Source organism: Trichosurus vulpecula, chromosome 4, assembly GCF_011100635.1.
Source record: "Trichosurus vulpecula isolate mTriVul1 chromosome 4, mTriVul1.pri, whole genome shotgun sequence".
In the NCBI taxonomy this organism is placed as follows: Eukaryota; Metazoa; Chordata; class Mammalia; order Diprotodontia; family Phalangeridae; genus Trichosurus; species Trichosurus vulpecula.
Genome location: NC_050576.1, coordinates 155,847,672 through 155,867,518, shown reverse-complemented (window position 1 = coordinate 155,867,518; position 19,847 = coordinate 155,847,672). Strand labels below are relative to the sequence as shown.

Genomic DNA, 19,847 nt, shown 5'->3' with positions numbered 1-19,847 from the left:
ATTTCTACCCTGAATTAAAGAGAAGCCTGCTACTGTAGGGGAAAATCAAATAATGCTTCCTCAAACCAGAAAAAAAGGACATTGGGTTATTCACAGTTTGTTATTAGTCACACATATGCTTGCCTGCATTAGGGTGGCTAATTATGAGCTTAATGTAATCCTTATTTTGTGGGTGACTAGCAAGTTTTTTCCTAAAGTGAGTTTCTTTTCCATTCACTCCAAAAATTTGAGAGGAAGAATGGTGGAAATGGAGAAGAAGATGAAGAAGAAGGGAGGATAGAGTTTCAGGAAGAGTGGTAGGAAGGTGAAAGAAGAGGAGAGTTGATGGAGGATAGAGGAAGAAAGGATGGAGGAAAGGGAAGAGAAGGAAGAATGGAGAAGGGGGAGATTGGAAGGAGAATTGTAATAAATGAATAACAGAGGGATAATGGAGGAGGAGGTGGAGAGAGAAGAGTGAAGGGTGAGGGATGGAGTAGATGGGTCCTGGGGGTGGAGAATTGAACCATTTGATATTTCTAGTTTGAGTCAGAGCTGGGAGTTTTAAGACAGAGCACAAGACTCTGTGTCTTCATTCTCAGGGAATACATTCCTTGATGTGGGAAAGTCTTTGCTCTTCATGATTTAGAATTTTCTTATTCTAAGGGTTTCAAGGAGAAGAGGGAGGAGATTCCTGCCTACAACTCCGTACCTGGGGCTACTTATTCTGAGTACTTTCTCTAAGTTTTTGGCAGTGCTCTGATGTCCAGGGAAGGAAAACCCACCAAATAGTGATTAGCACTAAGCCCAGAAAAAACTGGTAATTGAATGTTAGATGACCACAATGAAAAGAACTGAAGCTGGCTGGAGTTAATTTGAAAAAAAATCAAAGGATTCATGAATAAACAAGTTTAACTATTGGCAAAACCAATAAAATATATTTTGTAAGTACTTACATTTAAATATATCAGTTTTAAACCTAAAAATGTTATTAATTCATCAATTAATCTCTCTATGTTTCCTTTAATTTCCTTTTGTCCATTCTTTCTGGAATACATACATGCATATACTTTTCCTTTCGTATGATCATAATCAACATCCACTTTTTTCCTTCATATTAGTATGGGTCTCTCTAAATTTCTTTACATTCTTCATACTTATGAATCTTATTCATATTATAACATCCTATTACTTTGATACACTCTAATTTATCCAAAGGGCTACTAGGTGGTGCAGTGGATGGAGTGCTGGACCTGGAATCAGGAAGACTTAAGTTCCTGAGTTCAAATAGCTGTGTGACCCTGGGCAAGTCACTCAACCTTGTTTGCCTCAGTTTTCTCCTTTGTAAAATGAGCTGGAGAAGGAGAGGGCAAACCATTCCAGTATTTTTTCCAAGAAAACCCCAAATGGAGTCATGAAGAATCAGACACAACTGAATGAGTTTAGTCAACCATTCTCTAATTTTTGCATGTTTTTGTGGCTTTCAGGTTTTTGGGTTTTTTGCTTTGTTTTGTTTTGTTATGGCAATGTTCCTGTAAACATCTTTAAACTTAGTGTATTTTCTTTTCTTCTAGTCAACCCTTTTGAGTTCTATTTTCAATAATGAGATTATTGGGTCAAATGGTATGATTATTCTGGTAACTCTTGGAGTTCTCTATCAGAGTGGTGTGCTAAGAGATTGTGGTATTTTGCAAATGCACCAGCAGAATATAGATGTTCTTGTTTAATCCCAGTCATACCAACACCAAGTTCTATTATTTTTAACTATCTGCTATTTTGATAGATATAATCTTAAGTTTGCTTTAATTTATATTTCTCTAATTTCTAGTGGGGTTAAACATATCTTTTCAAGTAATACTTTATGTTTCCTTTCTGTAAAATTTCTATTCATATTCTTTTATCTATTAAGGGCTTGGTTTTCCCATTGAATATTATTATTAGTTCCTTTATGTAATGTATATGGTTTTTATCTGTTAAATTTATCGTAAATGCTTTCCCTACAGTTATTTTTCTTACCTTAAATATGCGTGCATATATACGTATGCATGTATGTGTGTATATGTGTACATGTATATAAATGTGTACAGACATATACACATATACATACACATACATATACATACATACATATGTAAAATTTTTTTTTGCCTGACTAATATAAGGCCTCTTGGCTCTCTTTCTTTCTGCACCTGTAGGTTGGGCTCCATGGAAGATAGTTACCCCAGATGGGTCTACACATAATTCTTTACAACTGGACTGTTCTGTAAATAAGTGCAATGTGAAAGCAAATATAGAACCTACATTGGATTACATGCTGTCTTGGGGGGGAAGGAGGAGGAGAGGGAGGGAGAAAAAATTCAGAACCCAAAAAACCTGTGGAACTGAATGTTATAAACTAAAAATAAAAAAATAAATTTATAATAAAAAAATAAAAGTATAACTCATTAACCAGCACCAATATGTTTGCCTTTTAAAAATTAGCCAGAGGCACAATTAGCTCAATGCAGAGGAATTTACTGGAATAGTATGTTAAAAAATATTAGCAGTGAAACCATCGACCTGGACCACATTCTCCTGCAAATATACCCAGCATTGCTGGAGAAAGTGGATATACGAAGAGGTCATGAACAAAAATGTACAAGTGTAGTGAAGTTAGATATGAAGAAAGGCAGTTAATTCCTCTGATGCTGCAGGGCTGCAAGGTCATGAAATCTTTGCACTGCTCTAGCTTACTTTGCTTCAGTTTTCTCCATATAAGACTTCACAGGTGGTTGGGCACTGCATGTTTGTTGTCCCTGTTACCTCTAGCTTATTGATCTAGTGAAATCCTTAGTGACTGTGTGCTCCAAAATAGAACACTGCTTAGTAATCACATGGACTGTCTTCTTCTTTCTGCAACAAGCAAGATAAATCAGGAAATCTGTCTTTCTAGAAGACTCATTGTCTAGAACTGTTGAACGCAGAAACCTGGACTCAGAATTACCTATGAGGCCACCCTCAAAGCTGGTGCTGCTCTCTCGAAATCTCCCTTCTTTGCTGAAAACCTAAATTCTGGAATTGTGTTGTTCAGTTACTTCAGAATCCCCCTCTTTTCCACAGAAACTCGGGGTTCAGGAAGCAATAGCTTTGAATCCCCCTCCTGCTTTAGGTCTTGTGCAAGAACATGTTCTAAATAGCCATGCACTTTTGCTACAAAATACAGCTGCTGATGGGAGGTGGAGGAAAGCGAGAGCCCATTTCTACCCCTATTTCCCTTGCTGATCTCTGCTAGAAGGGATCAAGGAAAAGGATAAAGAATGATCCTATTATTCAGTGCCATACCAATCAAATTACCAAAAAATTCTTTTATAGAGCTAGAAAAATTAACAAAATTCATTGGGAAGAACACAAGGTCCAGAATATCAAGGGAATTAATGAAAAGAAATGTAAGGGAAGGTGGCCCAGCCCTTCCAGATCTTAAATTGAATTATAAAGCAGCAATCATCAAAACCACTTAGTACTGGCTAAGAAATAGAGTGGTGGATCAGTGGAATAGGTTAGGTAGACAAGACACAGTATTCAATGACTACAGTAGTCTACTGTTTGATAAATCCAAAGACTCCAGCTTCTGAAATAAGAACTCACTATTTGGCAAAAACTGCTGGGAAAACTGGAAAATAGTATGGCAGAAACTAGGAATAGACCAATATCTTTTGCTGTATGCCAAAATAAAGTCAAAGTGGAAAAGCAAGGATTAGTTTACTTGTTAGATTTATGGAGAATGGAAGAATTTATGACAAAACAAAAGATAGAGAACATTATGAAATGCAAAATGGATCATGAATTGAAAAGTTTTTGCACAAGCAAAGCCAATGCAACTAAGATTAGGAACGAAGTAGAAAACAGGGAAAGAATTTTTATATCTAGTGTCTCTGCTAAAGGCCTCATTTCTAAACTATATAGAAAACTGAGTCAAATTTATAAGAACACAAGTCATTCCCCAATTGATAAATGGTCAAAGGATATGAACAAGCAGTTTTCAGAGGAAGAAATTAAAGCTATCTATAGTCATATGAAAAAATGCTCTAAATCACTATTGATTAGAGAAATGTAAATTAAAACAACTGTAAGGTACCACGTCACACTTCTCAGATTGACTAACATGATAAAGCAAGGAAAATGATAAATGTTGGAGAAGATGTGGAAAATTGGAACCCTAACACATACTCCAACCATTCTGGAGAGCAATTTGGAACTAGGCCTAAAGGGCTATAAAAATTTGCACACCCTTTGTACCCAGCAATACCACTTCTAGTTCTGTATCCCAAAGAGATCATACAAATGAGAGAATTACCCACATGTACAAAAATACTTGTGGTGGCCAAGAATTGGAAATTGAGGGGATACCCATCAGATGGGGAATGGCTTAACAAGTTGTGGTATATGAATGCAATGAAATACTACTGTGCTATAAGAAATGATGAGCAGGTGGACTTCAGAAAAACCTGGAAAGACATATATGAACTGCTGCTGAGTGAGGTGATCAGAACCAGGAGAACATTGTACACAATAACAGCCACATTGTACGATGACTAACCTTGATAGACTTATCTCTGAGCAATGCAAAGATCTAAGGTAACTCCAAAAGACTCATGATGGAAAATGCTATACACATCCAGAAAAAGAACTGTGGAGTCTGAATGCAGATCAAAACATATTATTTGCTCTCTTTCTCTTTTTTTTGTTTCTTCTTTCTCATGGTTTCTCCCATTGGTTCTAATTCTTCTTTACATATTACATGCTGTCTTGGGGTGGGGGAGAGGGGAGGCATGGGGAGAAATTTTGGAACTCATAATCTTATGGAAATTAATGTTGAAAACTAAAACTAAAAACAAAACAAAACAAAAGAATGACTCTGCAAGAGCTGAAAGCTTCCCCCAGGGCTGACTTTATCCTCAGAACTGACTCCAGACATGACTGGCTTCCTTTCTTTTTAAAAGACATAAGGGTCATTACTGGTCCTTAGCCAGTTGCCTTTATCCAGTGGTCAAAGCCTTATAATGTTATTGAGTTATTTGCACTCCATTGCCTGGTTGTTTAAGTAATGACTTTGTACTCAATTATCGGATTGTTTTAGAAAAGTCCTAAGCACCTTAACACTGAAATTTAAATTTTTTATGTAATCAAGTAAATCTATTTATCTCCAATAATTTCTCCTATTTGTTCAATAGATAAATTTTTTATCTCCCATATTTGAGATAACTGTTGTTTTCTTCCATCTTTTTATGTTTGTCTCTAATTCAGATGGAAGTTGATGTGGTATATGATGTGCCAGTCAGTCAACAAGCATTTATTAAGCTTACTACGTGCCAGGCACTGCGCTAAGTACTGAGAAAACAAATACAAGTAGGGTGCGCATCTAAGGTGTTTTTCCTTCTTCTTAGTATTGCTAGCCAGTTTTTTTCCAGTTATTAAATAAAGAATTCTCCTCCAGTTATCATTTTCTAAAGGCTGATTAAGCACTCTGAGAAGTAATGGAGGCAGCAAATGTAGACAGCTCTTTCTAGGCATTTGACCAAGAAAGTAAGGAGAGATGTAGAACAATAGATTGAAATGATAGTTGGCTCTAGTAAAGGTATTTTAATCCTCAAAAATGCATTTGTTTGTAGGTAGCAAGGAAAGAAACAGTATAGTAAGAGATTAGAAGATTAAAAGGAGGAATTGCTATGGGGGCAGTCTGCTTGAGAAGATGGGATTGGGAGGCATCATGGACACTTGTAGAGGGATGATCTTGGCAAGGAGAAGGGCAACCTTTTTTTTTTAAATCAGAAACTGGAGTAAAGGGAGGAGAAGGGGAAGATATCAAATGGTTTATAATTGAAGAAAAGGGGAGAAGAGGGAACTCACGATGAATAAGTACTTCTCATTAAACTGAAAGGTTGAATAAAAGGGGAGGTGTAGAAAGTTTGAAGACATGAGGTTTAGAACAACTTCAATGGGCAGTGGCAATATAGGAGTGATTCTTATACTTTGTGGTTTCAGGACACCTTTAGACTCTTGAAAATTATTGAAGACCCCCTCCCCCAATTCTTATTTGTGTGGGTTATGTCCATTGATATTTACCATATCAGAAATTATTGTGTATTATTAAATATTATTATGAAAAATTTGGCCTTTATAAACCTCTTGAAAGAGTTTTGGGGATCCCCAGGAGTTCCCAGATCACAGTTTGAGAAAAGCTGAAATAGAGGACTAAGGGCTAAGACTAATAACTAAGAAGGAGTGAAGCCACAGAGAGGGTCCAGCTAAGGCTATATAACAAATCTCTTGTGAATGTAGTGAGTTTGGTTGGGTGAATGAACTACTATATATTCAATAACAATTAACAGTTGTTATTTATTTATTCCATGTTGACTACATGTGAAATAATATGCTCAGCACTGGGGATTTTTTTTGGGGGGAGTACGCATTTCTAATTTCATCAGAAGGGAAACTCCTAGCATGGAAATTTCTTTCACTGATGCAGATCAGCCACTCATTTGGAACTTATAGTCTGAACAATTCCCTAGGGCACTGAGATGTTACATGACTTACCTATGATCACACAGCTGTGTCAGAGGCAGCACTTGAAGTCTTTCTGACTTCAATGACAGTACTGTCTTTGCATACAAAAACAAAATGGAACACAGTCCTTGATCTTACAGAGCTTATGTTCTATGGAATGCATGATGTTTTAGACACCAAAAGCACTATGTTAATATATATTTCTGTATTGCCATGAATAATCTATTTAAAATGATGTTACTTGTTCTTTGAAGTTTTAAAAATATGAATTTGTGAAACCACATCAGTTTCAGGTCAAATTTCTAGAATTATGTAGCCCAAATTAGCTAAAATAAATAGCTAAAGTTCTTTTTAGTCTATGACTGCTATCTTACCTTGTCAAATCTCACATAGCGAACATCTCATCCATGACCTTTCCTTTCAGAGAAACCTGTTTCCCATTCACCTAAGCCACCCTCTCAAATTTCCACTGACCCAACCCCTTATTTCCACTCCCCAGAGCTTTTATCATGAGAGAGGTCTTGTCTGACACCACCGGGTGACAAAGAGCCTGCTTTCAAATACCTTATAGCAAATAACACATATATGACAATAAGTGTTTTTTTTTAGTATGAGCAAGAGTGTTAACGTGAACAAGGGTTCTGGTCTTAGTTATGATTCTACTAAATACTAGCTGTGTGAACTTGGAAATATCTCAGTTTATAATAATCCTTGTTCTGCCCACTTAACAGACTTGTGAAAAATTACCGGGATAATTTGTATGAAAACCATGAAGCATCAGGCAAACATAGGGTATTATTAAATGGCATCTGTGGTCAGATCTGTTGATCTATCCAGTCTAGGACTACCTCTGAAGGTGACAACACTATGAGATATTTCCCCAGATTGTCTCCATGATATCAGGTAAAAAAGGCTAGAGATGGAGAATAAAAATAAGATCATGGTAATTGAGGGAGAGAGAGGGAAAGAAGAGAGGGAGAGAGAGGAGTGAAAGGGAGAGAAGGATGGATGGATAGAGAGAGAAAGGAGAGAGGAGAGGAGAGGAGAGGAGAGGAGAGGAGAGGAGAGAGAGAGAGAGAGCGAGAGAGAGAGCAACAAAGTTATTGGAAAATAGTAGGCCATTGCCAGAAATAGAAAAGTTAGGAGGGACAGATTTGGGGCCAGCAAAAGATGATATGCTGGTTTTTGAGCAAATTGCATTTGAATTGTAGGTAGAATATCCAAGTGGAGATACTTAGCTGCTATTTGGGGATGCAAAATTATAATAAATGCTTGCTGAATTAAAATAAACTAGGCTCTGAAGAGAGGTTGGAGTAAAGATAAACCCTTGGAAATCATCTTCTGGAAGGTGATAATTGAAGCCACTGAAGAATGTGAGATCAGCTAAGGAGAATATGGAGAGAAAGAAGAGAAAAGGGTGTATGATGGAATATTGGAGGAAACCAATAGTAGAGCCATCAGAGGTGGATGAAGACTGTATAGAAAAGATAATCATTCTTACTATACACTTTTTTGTGGGTAGGTTTAAAGGTTATAGAGGATAAAAGGTGAATGTATGAAGACCAATTAGAAAACTATCCCAATAATCTAAGTGAGAAGAGATGAGAGAGTGGTGGCAACGTGAGTGAGGAGGAGGGGACAGAAGGGAAAAATATTACTTTGTTGCATCTGTGATCTCATCTCTCCAATGGTGTATATTGCAACCCTCTCTTGCCTTCTCATCCTGGGTCACTTTGATCAATTCCCTTTCATAAATCCCATGCAGATGATTGGTACAACATGCTAGGGGCTTTCCTCTAGATCTCTTGCCATTTTCACAGAGATCAGTGGGGAGCAAAGACTGTTCATTGGTTATTACTCGACTCTGGCTCCATGGCTAGCACATCATCTATTCTAATCCTAATTTTTTTGGGGGTGGGGAAGAACAAGGTAATTGGAGTTAAGTGACTTGCCCAGGGTCACACAGCTAGTAAGTATCAAGTGTCTGGTCTGAGGTGAGATTTGAACTCAGGTCCTCCTGACAACAGGACTGGCGCTCTATTCACTGTGCCTAACCTTATATTTTTTCCAATATAGAGACAGAATTGACAGGACTTCAGAATTGATTAGTTGTGGGGGTGAGGGAAAGGGAAGAGTTAAAGATGATTCTGTGGTTGTGAGATTAAGCAACTGAGAATATAGTTGTGAAAATAACAAAAATAGAGAAGTTAAGAAAAAGGTGAGTTTTTTTTCCTCCTTTGGGTGGAAAGAAGGGAAATGAGTAAGTTCAGTTGAGTTTAATATAAGCAGCTTGAGTAATTAACAGACATTTTGAAATATGAGACTAGAGCTTTGGGGAGAGGTGGTGGCTATAGAAAAAGAAATGAAAGTCATGTGCATAGAGGTGACAGTAGAACTCATGGGAGTGGATGAGATTATTAAAGAGAGAGAGTACAGAGAGAGGAGAAGAGTACCTGGGACAAAGTCAAGTGGGCACACCCAAGTTTAAGGAGTCAGAGGTGGATGAGGAACTGGCAAAGAGCTCTCCACAGCTCAACCAGACCCTTCATGGCACCTTTCTATATTTTCAGCCTGGACCATCCCATGGATTCATGGGCTTTATGTTACATGCTGCTGACTGGTTGAGTATTCCCTAGAGAGAAGACATTGTTATAAATGGGAGTATTATTTAAATCCCCAGGTCGATTAATGAACTCTAAGTGCATTTGTTCCACATTTTAAGGCAATGCTATTGTTCCTGACCTAGTCTGCTCCAATACGTTGCTCGAGTTTCTAATAGATACTAAAGATCAAAATTTGAAAACACCGTTAATCACCTTAAATATGAGCCATCCATAGTATGAGTCTTTCACAGTTACACTGACATCTCTATGCTGTCCAACACAGTCCTGGGCAGTCTCCCTTCTTTCTAATTAGTTTTGAGCAACTGGGGCCAGGGACTAAACTGTACCTTTTCTTTGTACAACACCCCAAACAGTGCCATGTGCTCTATGATGTTTAGTGATGACAATGATGATGAGAATGTTGCCCACAACAGTTACCTGTAGAGAAGTCCATTGGCCTGGATTTAAAGCACAGCTTTGTTGCTTTCTAGTCTTTTGACCTAGGGTATGTCTCTTCATCTCTCTAAGCCTTTACTTGTATTATGCATGTAAAGCTTAAATAATTAGACAAATAAATTGAGGGTTTTTTGGTTATTATTGCCTATATCTCAGAAATTCCATTCCATTCCCTATTATTCACTTTAATATAGATTGATGGTGTGTATCTCATAATAAACTGGATAACCTCAAACTCATCTCTCATAAGCTAGGAATGGTAAGTTAGAAGGGACCTTAGAAGTCTTAGAGTATAGTCCCCATTTTCCAGATGAAGAAACTGAGGCCCAGATAAGTGAAAGGATTTTCCCAAGGAAACATCATAAGTGGCAGAGCAAGACCTGAATCTAGGTCCTCTGACTCCAAATTCAGCATTCTTTCCAGGGTATCATAGTCTCATCTTACTAGTCAAAGAATGAATGACAAGTTTTTAGTCTAGTTTAGGGTAGAGAAGAAGCATAGTACAGCAAAAACCAGACTGGACAATTAAAATTTCAGTTCAATTGAAAACAACAACCATTTACTATACATCTATGCGTGAAATATACTTAGGGCCTCTGATGCTTTTTGGATTCTGGTCCTGCCATTTACTAGCTTTATGATTTATAAGAAGTTATTTTACCCCCTGTGTGCCTCAGCTATTTTTAAAAAAATTGTAAAAAATGTGTTTTGTCCCCTTCATAGGACTATTGTAAGGATCAAATGAGAATGTCCAAAGATTATTTTCTAGAATTACAGATCCATAGAAGATTACACCTGGAAGGAATCCTAAATCCATCCCCTTCATTTAATAGTTGAGGAATCTGAGGTCCACTGAGGCTGAGTGAATTCTAAATAGAAATAAATTTCAATACTGTCCTCTTCAAAGTAGGAAAATGCATTAGACTGGCCAGGTTGGATGTTTGCATTCTCTTCTCATGGCCACATTTTTGGCCAGTTTAATTCCTTAGGATTTTGGTATAGACAGAAACATATGGGTTAACATTATCGTTTAAAAGCACAAACTGAAAGGAAACCACCATCTCAGCCCTAAACCACCGAAGGTCTCAGCAATGTCCCTGCCCAAGGAGATAGCTGACAAGTGGACAACAGAGAGGGATTGGCAACAGCCAGAACTCACCCGTGAACAGAAAGAGGACCAAGAACCAGAGGTGGAGTTGGGCCATGTTCCTTCAGCTCTTAATCCTTGGGAGGCAACAGTGTCAGTGATAAATGAGTTGCAGTTTCTCTGTTTCCCTTCCTTTTTTTTTTTTTTTTTTAGTGCCGTGACGTTTTACTGCAGAAACCGCCAATAGCAGCATTACTCTAGAACTACAGAGAGAGTAAAAGGGCTGCTAGGTTAGAATTAAACAAGCAACAAACATTTATTAAGCATTTATTAGGTGCTGAGCCCTCTGCTAGACACCAAACATTTGACCTATGTCAACTTGATAGAAATGGGAGTCAAATGCAATAGTTGTTCAAATTATAAACTTGTTTGTAAAATCTTGACAAAAAACGATGGAAGATTATGAGTACCATCACCCCAAAATCAGAGAGAAGCAATAGAAGGTAAAATCATTTTTAAGAAAACTTGGAGAGAGACAATTATGTAAGGTAAGCCTGAGTGCTCTTAATGATTGGTTTTTATTTAGTGATAATAATCGTATGTTTTTCTTCTGACTCAACTTCTTTTGTTTCATCTTTCTAAATCCCTTTAATGTTCTCATTCACCAGTATTAATGATGTATCGTATCTCTTTTCTTTTTTTTGTGGCAGGGCAATTGGGGTTAAGTGACTTGCCCAAGGTCACACAGCTAGTACATGTGCCAAGTGTCTGAAGTCGGATTTGAACTGAGGTCCTCCTGACTCCAGGGCTGGTGTTCTACTCATTGCGCCACCTAGCTGCCCCAAAATGATAAATGAAAAATATAAAGAAAATGGAAGGACAACAAACAGAAGACAAGTATAAAAGATCTATGAAGATTTTATAATAAAGTTTCTTACCATTAAGGAGAGTAGAGCTATCATACTTGACCTCTAACATCAAAGTTCAGGGGGTACTTATAGAGACATAGAAATGGCACTAAAAAGAACAAAGTTGGAAAAAACAGTTTAACTAGACCAAGTATAGAGAAGATCCATGCTAGATACAATAAAATTTTGGTGACATTGATGTTTTGACTCACAAAGCTCACAAGGAAAGGAGGGGAAGATAGCTGGGGTTTGGAAGAAAAACACCTTAGACTTTATTGGTACTGAAAAAAGTGACTGAGAGTGTAACAACTACTGAATGAGTTGCTGATGTTCTATCTGTAATAATTTTAATTAGAATTATCTGAATTCTTTGAGGCGATCCATAATGAAAGTATTTGTAGGTAGCAGGCAGGCTTTCCTAGCCAATTTTCCACAGTGGACAACATTTTCAGTGTCATACAATTGACGGAAAGATGTAGAGGATAGAGAATCCCACTGTGTTTATTATTGATTGATAACTAAAAGTGTTTGCTTCAGGAGAGCTCAATGGCACCTTAAATGGTCTTTTCCAAGAAGGCGTCCTCCATCCATACATAAAAATAATTCAAGATTTCTTGAGCAAATGAACAACAGAAATAATCCTATTAAAATTCCCCTGATCATAAATATCAAATTAGGCATAAAACTAGGAGGCATATATTTGCACAAGTTGTTTGACCCTGGGATAAAGAAGATTCATCATGGGATGAAAGTGGAAGAGGGATTGACTAGGTGGTACTACAGTGGATAGAGAATTGGACTTGGAGTCAGAGTTTGAGTCCTACCTTAGTTACTTACTAGCTGCATTATAAACCTGGAGAAGTCAACTTAAGGCCTCTCAGCCTCAGTTTCTTAATCAAGTAAAACGGGGAAAATATTAGTATTTATCTTACAGGTTTGTTGTGAGGATCAAATGAAATGGCATAGATAATTTGTTTGCAAAACTTTTTTTTTTTAACTTTTTGACTGGTAGCATAGGGACTGACATCAGTCCATAGCAAATTTTTTATTGCTTTGAAAATCTTTTTTTTTTAATTTAAATTTATTTATTTAACATATTTGGTTTTCAGCATTGATTTTCACAACAGTTTGAATTACAAATTTTCTCCCCATTTCTACCCTCCCCCCCCACTCCCAGATGGCTTATATTCCGGTTGCCCTGTTCCCCAGTCAGCCCTCCCCTCTATCACCTCCCTCCCCTCTCATCCCCTTTTCCCTTCCTTTCTTGTAGGGCAAGATAAATTTCTACGCCCCATTGCCTGTGTATCTTATTTTTCAGTTGCATACAAAAACTTTTTTTGTTTTTGAACATCTGATTTTAAAACTTTGAGTTTCAAATTCTCTTCCCTCTTCCCTTCCCACCCACCCTCCCTAAGAAGCCGAGCAATTCAATCTAGGCCACACATGTATTATGTATAACCCTTCCACAATACTCATGTTGTGAAAGGCTAACTACATTTTGCTCCTTCCCAACCCATCCCGCTTTATTGAATTTTCTCCCTTGACCCTGTCCCCTTTCCAAAGTGTTTGTTTTGATTACCTCCACCCCTATCTGCCCTCCCCTCCATCATCCCCCCACCTTTTATTTTTTTTTTATCTTCCTCCCTCTTCTTTCCTGTGGGGTAAGATACCCAACTGAGTATGTATGGTATTCCCCCTCAGGCCAAATCTGATGAGAGCAAGGTTCACTCATTCCCCCCTCACCTGCCCTCTCCCCTCCTCCCATAGAACAGCTTCTTCTTGCCACCTTTATGCGAGATAGTCCACCCCATTCTATCTCTCCCTATCTCCCTCTCTCAGTATGTTGCTCTCTCATCCCTTAATTTCATTTTATTTCTTTTAGATATCTTCCCTTCATCTTCAACTCACCCTGTGTCTGCTCTCTCTCTTTTACATATATATATATATATATAAACACACACACATATATATATATATATACACACATACATACATGTACATACATATACACATAGATATATACATACATACACATTCACTTATATATATACATAAACATATATATATATATGCATATTCCCTTCAACTACCCTAATACTGAGGTCTCATGAATCATACTCATCATCTTTCCATGTAGGAATGTAAACAAAACAGTTCAACTTTAGTAAGTCCCTTGCAATTTCCGTTTCTTGATTACCTTTTCATGCTTCTCTTGATTCTTGTGTTTGAAAGTCAAATTTTCTATTCAGTTCTGGTCTTTTCACTGAGAAAGCTTGAAAGTCCTCTATTTTATTGAAACTCCATATTTTGCCTTGGAACATGATACTCAGTTTTGCTGGGTAGGTGATTCTTGGTTTTAATCCTAGCTCCATTGACCTCCGGAATATCGCATTCCAAGCCCTTCGATCTCTTAATGTAGAAGCTGCCAGATCTTGGATTATTCTGATTGGGTTTCCACAATACTCAAATTGTTTCTTTCTGGCTGCTTGCAGTATTTTCTCCTTGATCTGGGAGCTCTGGAATTTGGCAACAATATTCCTAGGAGATTTCTTTTTGGGATCTATTTGAGGAGGCGATCGATGGATTCTTTCAATTTCTATTTTGCCCTGTGGATCTAGAATATCAGGGCAGTTCTCCTTGATAATTTCTTGAAAGATGGTATCTAGGCTCTTTTTTTGATCATGGCTTTCAGGTAGTCCAACAATTTTTAAATTATCTCTCCTGGATCTATTTTCCAGGTCAGTGGTTTTTCCAAGGAGATATTTCACATTGTCTTCCATTTTTTCATTCCTTTGGTTCTGTTTTATAATATCTTGATTTCTCATCAAGTCACTAGCTTCCACTTGCTCCAATATAATTTTTAAAGTAGTATTTTCTTCACTGGTCTTTTGGACCTCCTTTTCCATTTGGCTAATTCTGCCTTTCAAGGCATTCTTCTCCTCATTGGCTCTTTGGAGCTCTTTTGCCATTTGAGTTAGTCGTTTTTTAAGGTGTTGTTTTCTTCAGTGTATTTTTCAGCATTTTTTTGGGTCTCCTTTAGCAAGTCATTGACTTGTTTTTCATGGTTTTCTCACATCCTTCTCATTTCTCTTCCCAATTTTTCCTCTACTTCTCTAACTTGCTTTTCCAAATCCTTTTTGAGTTCTTCTATGGCCTGGGGCCAATTCATGTTTTTCTTGGAGGCTTTTGTTGTAGGCTCTATGACTTTGTTGTCTTCTTTAGGCTGCATGTTTTGGTCTTCTTTGTCACCAAAAAAAGAATCCAAAGTCTGAGACTGACTCTGGGCACGTTTTCGCTGCCTGGCCATATTCCCAACCAACTAACTTGACCCTTGAGTTTTTCAGTGGGGTATGACTGCTTGTAGATTACAGAGTTCTATGTTCCACGTTTGGGGGGGAGGTGCCAGCTCTGTCAGACCCGCACTACTCCTTCCCCAAGAACCCCCAGTCCAGGCTGGGCTTAGATCTTCAGCAGGCTGTTGCACTCCTGCTCTGATCCGCCACTTAATTCCTCCCACCAGGTGGGCCTGGAGCCGGAAGTAACAACAGCTGTAGCTGCCCCACCTCCATTGCCCCTGGGGCTGGAAGCCGAACCGCGAACTCCTTCCACTCCCCCAGCTTTTCCCACTAACCTTCTCCGCAGTCTTTGGTGTTTGTGGGTCGAGGGGCCTGGTAACTGCCGCAGCTCACTGAATCAGGGCACTAGGGCCCCCTCCACCCAGCTTCTGTTCTGGATGGTCCACGTCGCTCATGCTGGGCTCTGCTCCACTCCGTTCCCAGCTCCCAGCTCCGTGTGGAATAGACCTCACCCAGCGACCATCCAGGCTGTCCTGGGCTGGAGCCCTGCTTCCCTCTGCTGTTCTGTGGGTTCTGCCGTTCTAGAATTGGTTCAGAGACATTTTTATAGGTTTTTGGAGGGACTCGGGTATGGAGCTCACTCTAGTCCGTGCTTACCAGCCGCCATCTTGGCTCAGCCCCCCATTTGTTTGCAAAACTTAAAGTACTATATAAATGCTAATTGTTTTTTTCCTAGCAAAAATATTCGTTTATTTTTTTAAAATTATAAATTTATTTTTTATTTTTAGTTTACAACACTCAGTTCCACAAAGATTTTGGGTTCCAAATTTTCTCTCCCTCCCTCTCCTCTCCCCTCCCCCCCCAGATGGCATGTAATCCAATGTAGGTTCTACATATACCTCCACACTGAACTTATTTACATAGTAGTCCAGTTGTAAAGAAGAATTATAACCAATGGAAGGAATCACAAGAAATAAGAAAAGAAACTAAAAAAGAAGGAAAAAAGAGAGAGCAAATAGTTTGACTCAATTTGCATTCCGACTCCATAATTCTTTCTCTGGATGTGCATGGTTTTTCCCATCATGAGTCTGTTGGAGCTGTCTTTGAACCTTGGATTGATGAGAGGAGCCAAGTCTATCAAAGTTAGTCCTTACGGATACCTTTTATCTGTAATCATGTATAATGATCTTCGGGTTCTGCTCTCCTCACTCAGCATCAGTTCATAAAAGTCTATAATGAAGTCTGTCAGCTCCTGATTTTTTATAGCACAGTAGTATTCCATTACATTCATATACCACAATTTGTTTAGCCATTTCCCAATTGATGGGTCTCCCCTTGATTTCCAATTCTTTGCTGCCACAAAAGAGCTGCTATAAATATATTTGTATATACGGGTCCATTTCCCGCTTGTGTGATCTCTTCGGGATACAGCCCTAGGAGTGGTATTGCTGGGTCAAAGGGTATGCACAATAAATGCTAATTGTTGTTATTGTCATTAATATTACTATGGATGATGAGGTCTCCCACATACTCTTGTTTGCTGATTGACATCGTGCATGTTGCTTCAATACTTGGATCACTGAAGAGACTCCTGGAAGAGATCTGTAAGCACTCTGCCTGTTGGTTAATGCTAAGTATTCTGGCCCAGGCCTTATGGCACAATCCAATAATTCAGGTTTGGGATTGGAACAAACTGAACCATTTGCAGACTAGAAAATTAATTAAAAAGAACTTTATTTGCCACAAAAACTATTTACTTTGCTGAAAATCAGACAGTCTCCTCCATGGCCTCCCAATACTCTTCTGCATTCACCAGGGCAGTGACACTGAATCAAAAAGATGTACCAAAGGGAAATTTCAACTCTGTCAGTTGTGACATCACATATTATTTCCATCTCCATTTTAATCCTGGAGTTATTTCTGGAGACTTTTAAATTTTTCTTTGACCACTTTTAGGTCTCTACTTTGTTCTTTCTCTCAGCATCCTCTGGGGTGGGACAATAGAGATCATAGGTGCTAATTCTATAGTAGCGATTTTGTACCCGAGATTCCATGAAATATGTTTATGTGACTGAATAATTTCTAGTCATATAGCTCTGATAACTTCCTGCTCGACACAAAAAAGAGAGAATGACAAAATTTGGAAGGGGAAGTGTGATAGTTATTTTAAAATGTTATGTGTGTGTTGTCAGGTAAGATGTGTATGTTCATAAAAGTTGTCTAAATGCAGCTCCCAGGGAGGTGTGGATAAAGATCTCCATGACATTGCCTGTTATTCTCCAAGGGAGAATTTGATTTAAGCCTAGAGGGAGAAGGTGGAGGGGCCACGAGGCTGGCCACTTAGTTGTCTGAGAGAGGATACCAGATGAGAATTATATATTACCTGCTTCCTAAATATTTCTAGTCAGGGGCATGCTTTTTAGGTTGAAGACAATTTTCTGATCACTATCAATAAAAAGAGAGTGACCTCAAGGTTGTACACTTAGGCTTGACTCCTTCCAACTAAGTACTAGCTGTATATAAAAAAATCACAAATAGTGAAGTGAGTAAACCCATTTATCTGAATGCATATGACACAGAAATTGGAAAAGTCATACAGGTTATAAAATACACAGAGGAAACTCTCTCATTGAGACCAAGATATACCAATCCAATCAAGAGACACCCCAGTCTCACAAGAGGGGAAATTCATTGTAGCCTTTAAGGAGGCAACCCGGAAATCAGGGTTACATTGAGTTACCATCTCCTCTACATATCTGCTGCTTTCTGAAATTTTTCTCCTTTTCATGGGTTTCTCTTTGAAAAGAGTTTGGAACCACAGAAATCCATATTGAAAGAGAAATCAAGAATTTCCTTCCAAAGCTCTCATGCTGGCTTTTAGGAATGTGATGTTGAGTCATCTTTCACTCCACCAAACAAGAATTCCTTCTGAGCAGCAGTACATGAAATATTCCAGGCTTCAAACCTGGGTTACACCAGAATCTGAAGAACTGTAATGTGGAAGTGTGATTAGATTTTTTCTTCTTGGCTATGGATGACAGTACTAAGCTGATGATTGAAAGTCAAAGAGGCAAATTTTTCACTTAAGGCAAGGCAATGTTTCCTACCTAACAGTATCATCCCAAAGTGGGATAGGCTTTTTCAAGATATAGCAGGTTCCCCTATCACAAAGTCAAGTAAATTACCTGGATGACCACTTCCTGGGTTGGTTGTTGTGGGGATCCCTGCTCATTTATAGATGGAACTAGATGATGTTGGTGAAGTTATTTCCAATTCTGAGATGGCTGTAATTCATTTTAGACCACTCCATGAGAACTACCTAGTCACATCTAGACATAGACAAAGAACAGAAGAACCTTAGTGTTTCCTCTGGGTTTTAGGTCATTTAGTACAACATTCATTCCACAAGACTATTCTTAGAATGTAAGTTTATTAATTTTCAGCCCAGTTCTCTTTCTAGGACTTCAGAGACCTGGTCCATGCTCAGAGTCTCACATCTTCCTGATCTAAATCCTCTGAAATGAAGGACCGTTCCTTGCTCATCATGGTGGGACAACTTCTGGAAGACATCAAGTTCATATAATCAGGGAATGTTAGAACCTGGCAATAACTTCAGAAATAATCTAATCCAAATGCCCTTCTACATTACAGAGCAGAAAGTTATGGTTCAAAACGGTGGAGTCAATTGCCCAAAGTCAAACGGCTTGTTAATGGACTCAGTCTTTGTCCATCAGCAGCTAGGTGGTACAGTGGATGCTGAGCTTGGAGTCAGGAATCCTTGAGTTTAAATCTGGCCTTAAATACTTACCTCAGATACTAGGGTGACCCTGGACAAGTCCCTTAACCACTGTCTGCTTCAGTTTCCTCAGCTGTAAAATGGGGACAATAATTGAATCTACGTGCCAGAGTTGTTGTGAAGATCAACTGAGATTAGTAAAAGGCTTATCACAGTGCTTGGCATATAGCAAGTGCTTAATAAATGTTTGTTTCCTTTGTCCATTGTTCTTTTCACTATTCATACTTCTTTCCCCACCCTGCCACAGTTGATGCCTAATTCAGCTCAGCACAATCTAGCCCTATACCTCTCAAGTTGAGATGTGAAGATCAAGAGAAGGGATTTTGCTTTAGTTGAGTTGGGACTAGTGCTATCTCTGAGGGGCCTTATACTTCCTGAATAGGATGCTCAGGTTTTCAGGAACTCCTCTGCCCTGAGGACTATCTTCTTTTAGAAAATGATTTCTTCTCACTTTTCCCCATAACTAACAGGTACCAAGGGAGGCTGGGAAGCTATTTTGAAGGATGTGAGATTCCTTATACCCTTGGAATATACTGCAAATTTAACCTAATGTGCTTAACTTGTGTAATAGGTCTTGACCTCTGACACGATGGACTAAATTTAATGCTGGGTAGTTTTCTCTCTGATAATATCTTTGAATTGTTTGGTTTGCAACTTCAATTTTTCCTGGGTACCTGAAATCTGACCTATTTCTCTCAAAAGTCCTTCAGTTCCCCAGATAGCAACAGACTAAAAAGGAAACTCAATTAAGAAAGGATTTATTCAGATAGTAAAGAACACTTCTGTTTCTTTCCCCTCAAAGTTTGACTTACCATTCTCAAAATTCACAACACCAATTAATGAAGTCTCTCCTTTGTGCAGTACTGTTGTGTGTCTCTCAAAATCATGGACTCTCAGACTTGGAAGGAATCTCAGTGACTGACTCATCCAACCCTGAATTACAATTCCCACTACAACAGACTCAAAAAGTGTTCATCCATTAAGCAAGACTTGCCATGTCCTGAGGTAGCTCATACCATATTAGGATAGCACTAATGGTAAAAATAATTGCTATATTTTTTTTGTATTTCTTCCACTTATCAATATATCTTTCCCTTTCTCTCCTACTCTAAAGACACATTCCTTAAGACAAAGTGTAAGTTCCACAGAAATTATCAATACAATAACTCAGGCTGATGGTAT

At 38.4% G+C, this 19,847-nt stretch overlaps 1 protein-coding gene across 2 annotated transcripts in view; it reads right to left on the bottom strand.

The window, feature by feature from the left end:
* Positions 1–10,824, bottom strand: part of LOC118849049 (SLAM family member 5-like) — a 41,583-nt gene extending 30,759 nt beyond the window's left edge. The window contains exon 1 of one of the 2 annotated variants that reach the window (XM_036758131.1): positions 10,738–10,824. In XM_036758131.1, coding sequence (XP_036614026.1) covers positions 10,738–10,783 — 46 coding nt within the window. In that variant the 5' untranslated portion in view covers positions 10,784–10,824. The remainder of the gene's footprint in view (positions 1–10,737) is intronic. The other variant, XM_036758130.1, reaches the window with a different exon arrangement.
* Positions 10,825–19,847: the final 9,023 nt, after the last annotated feature.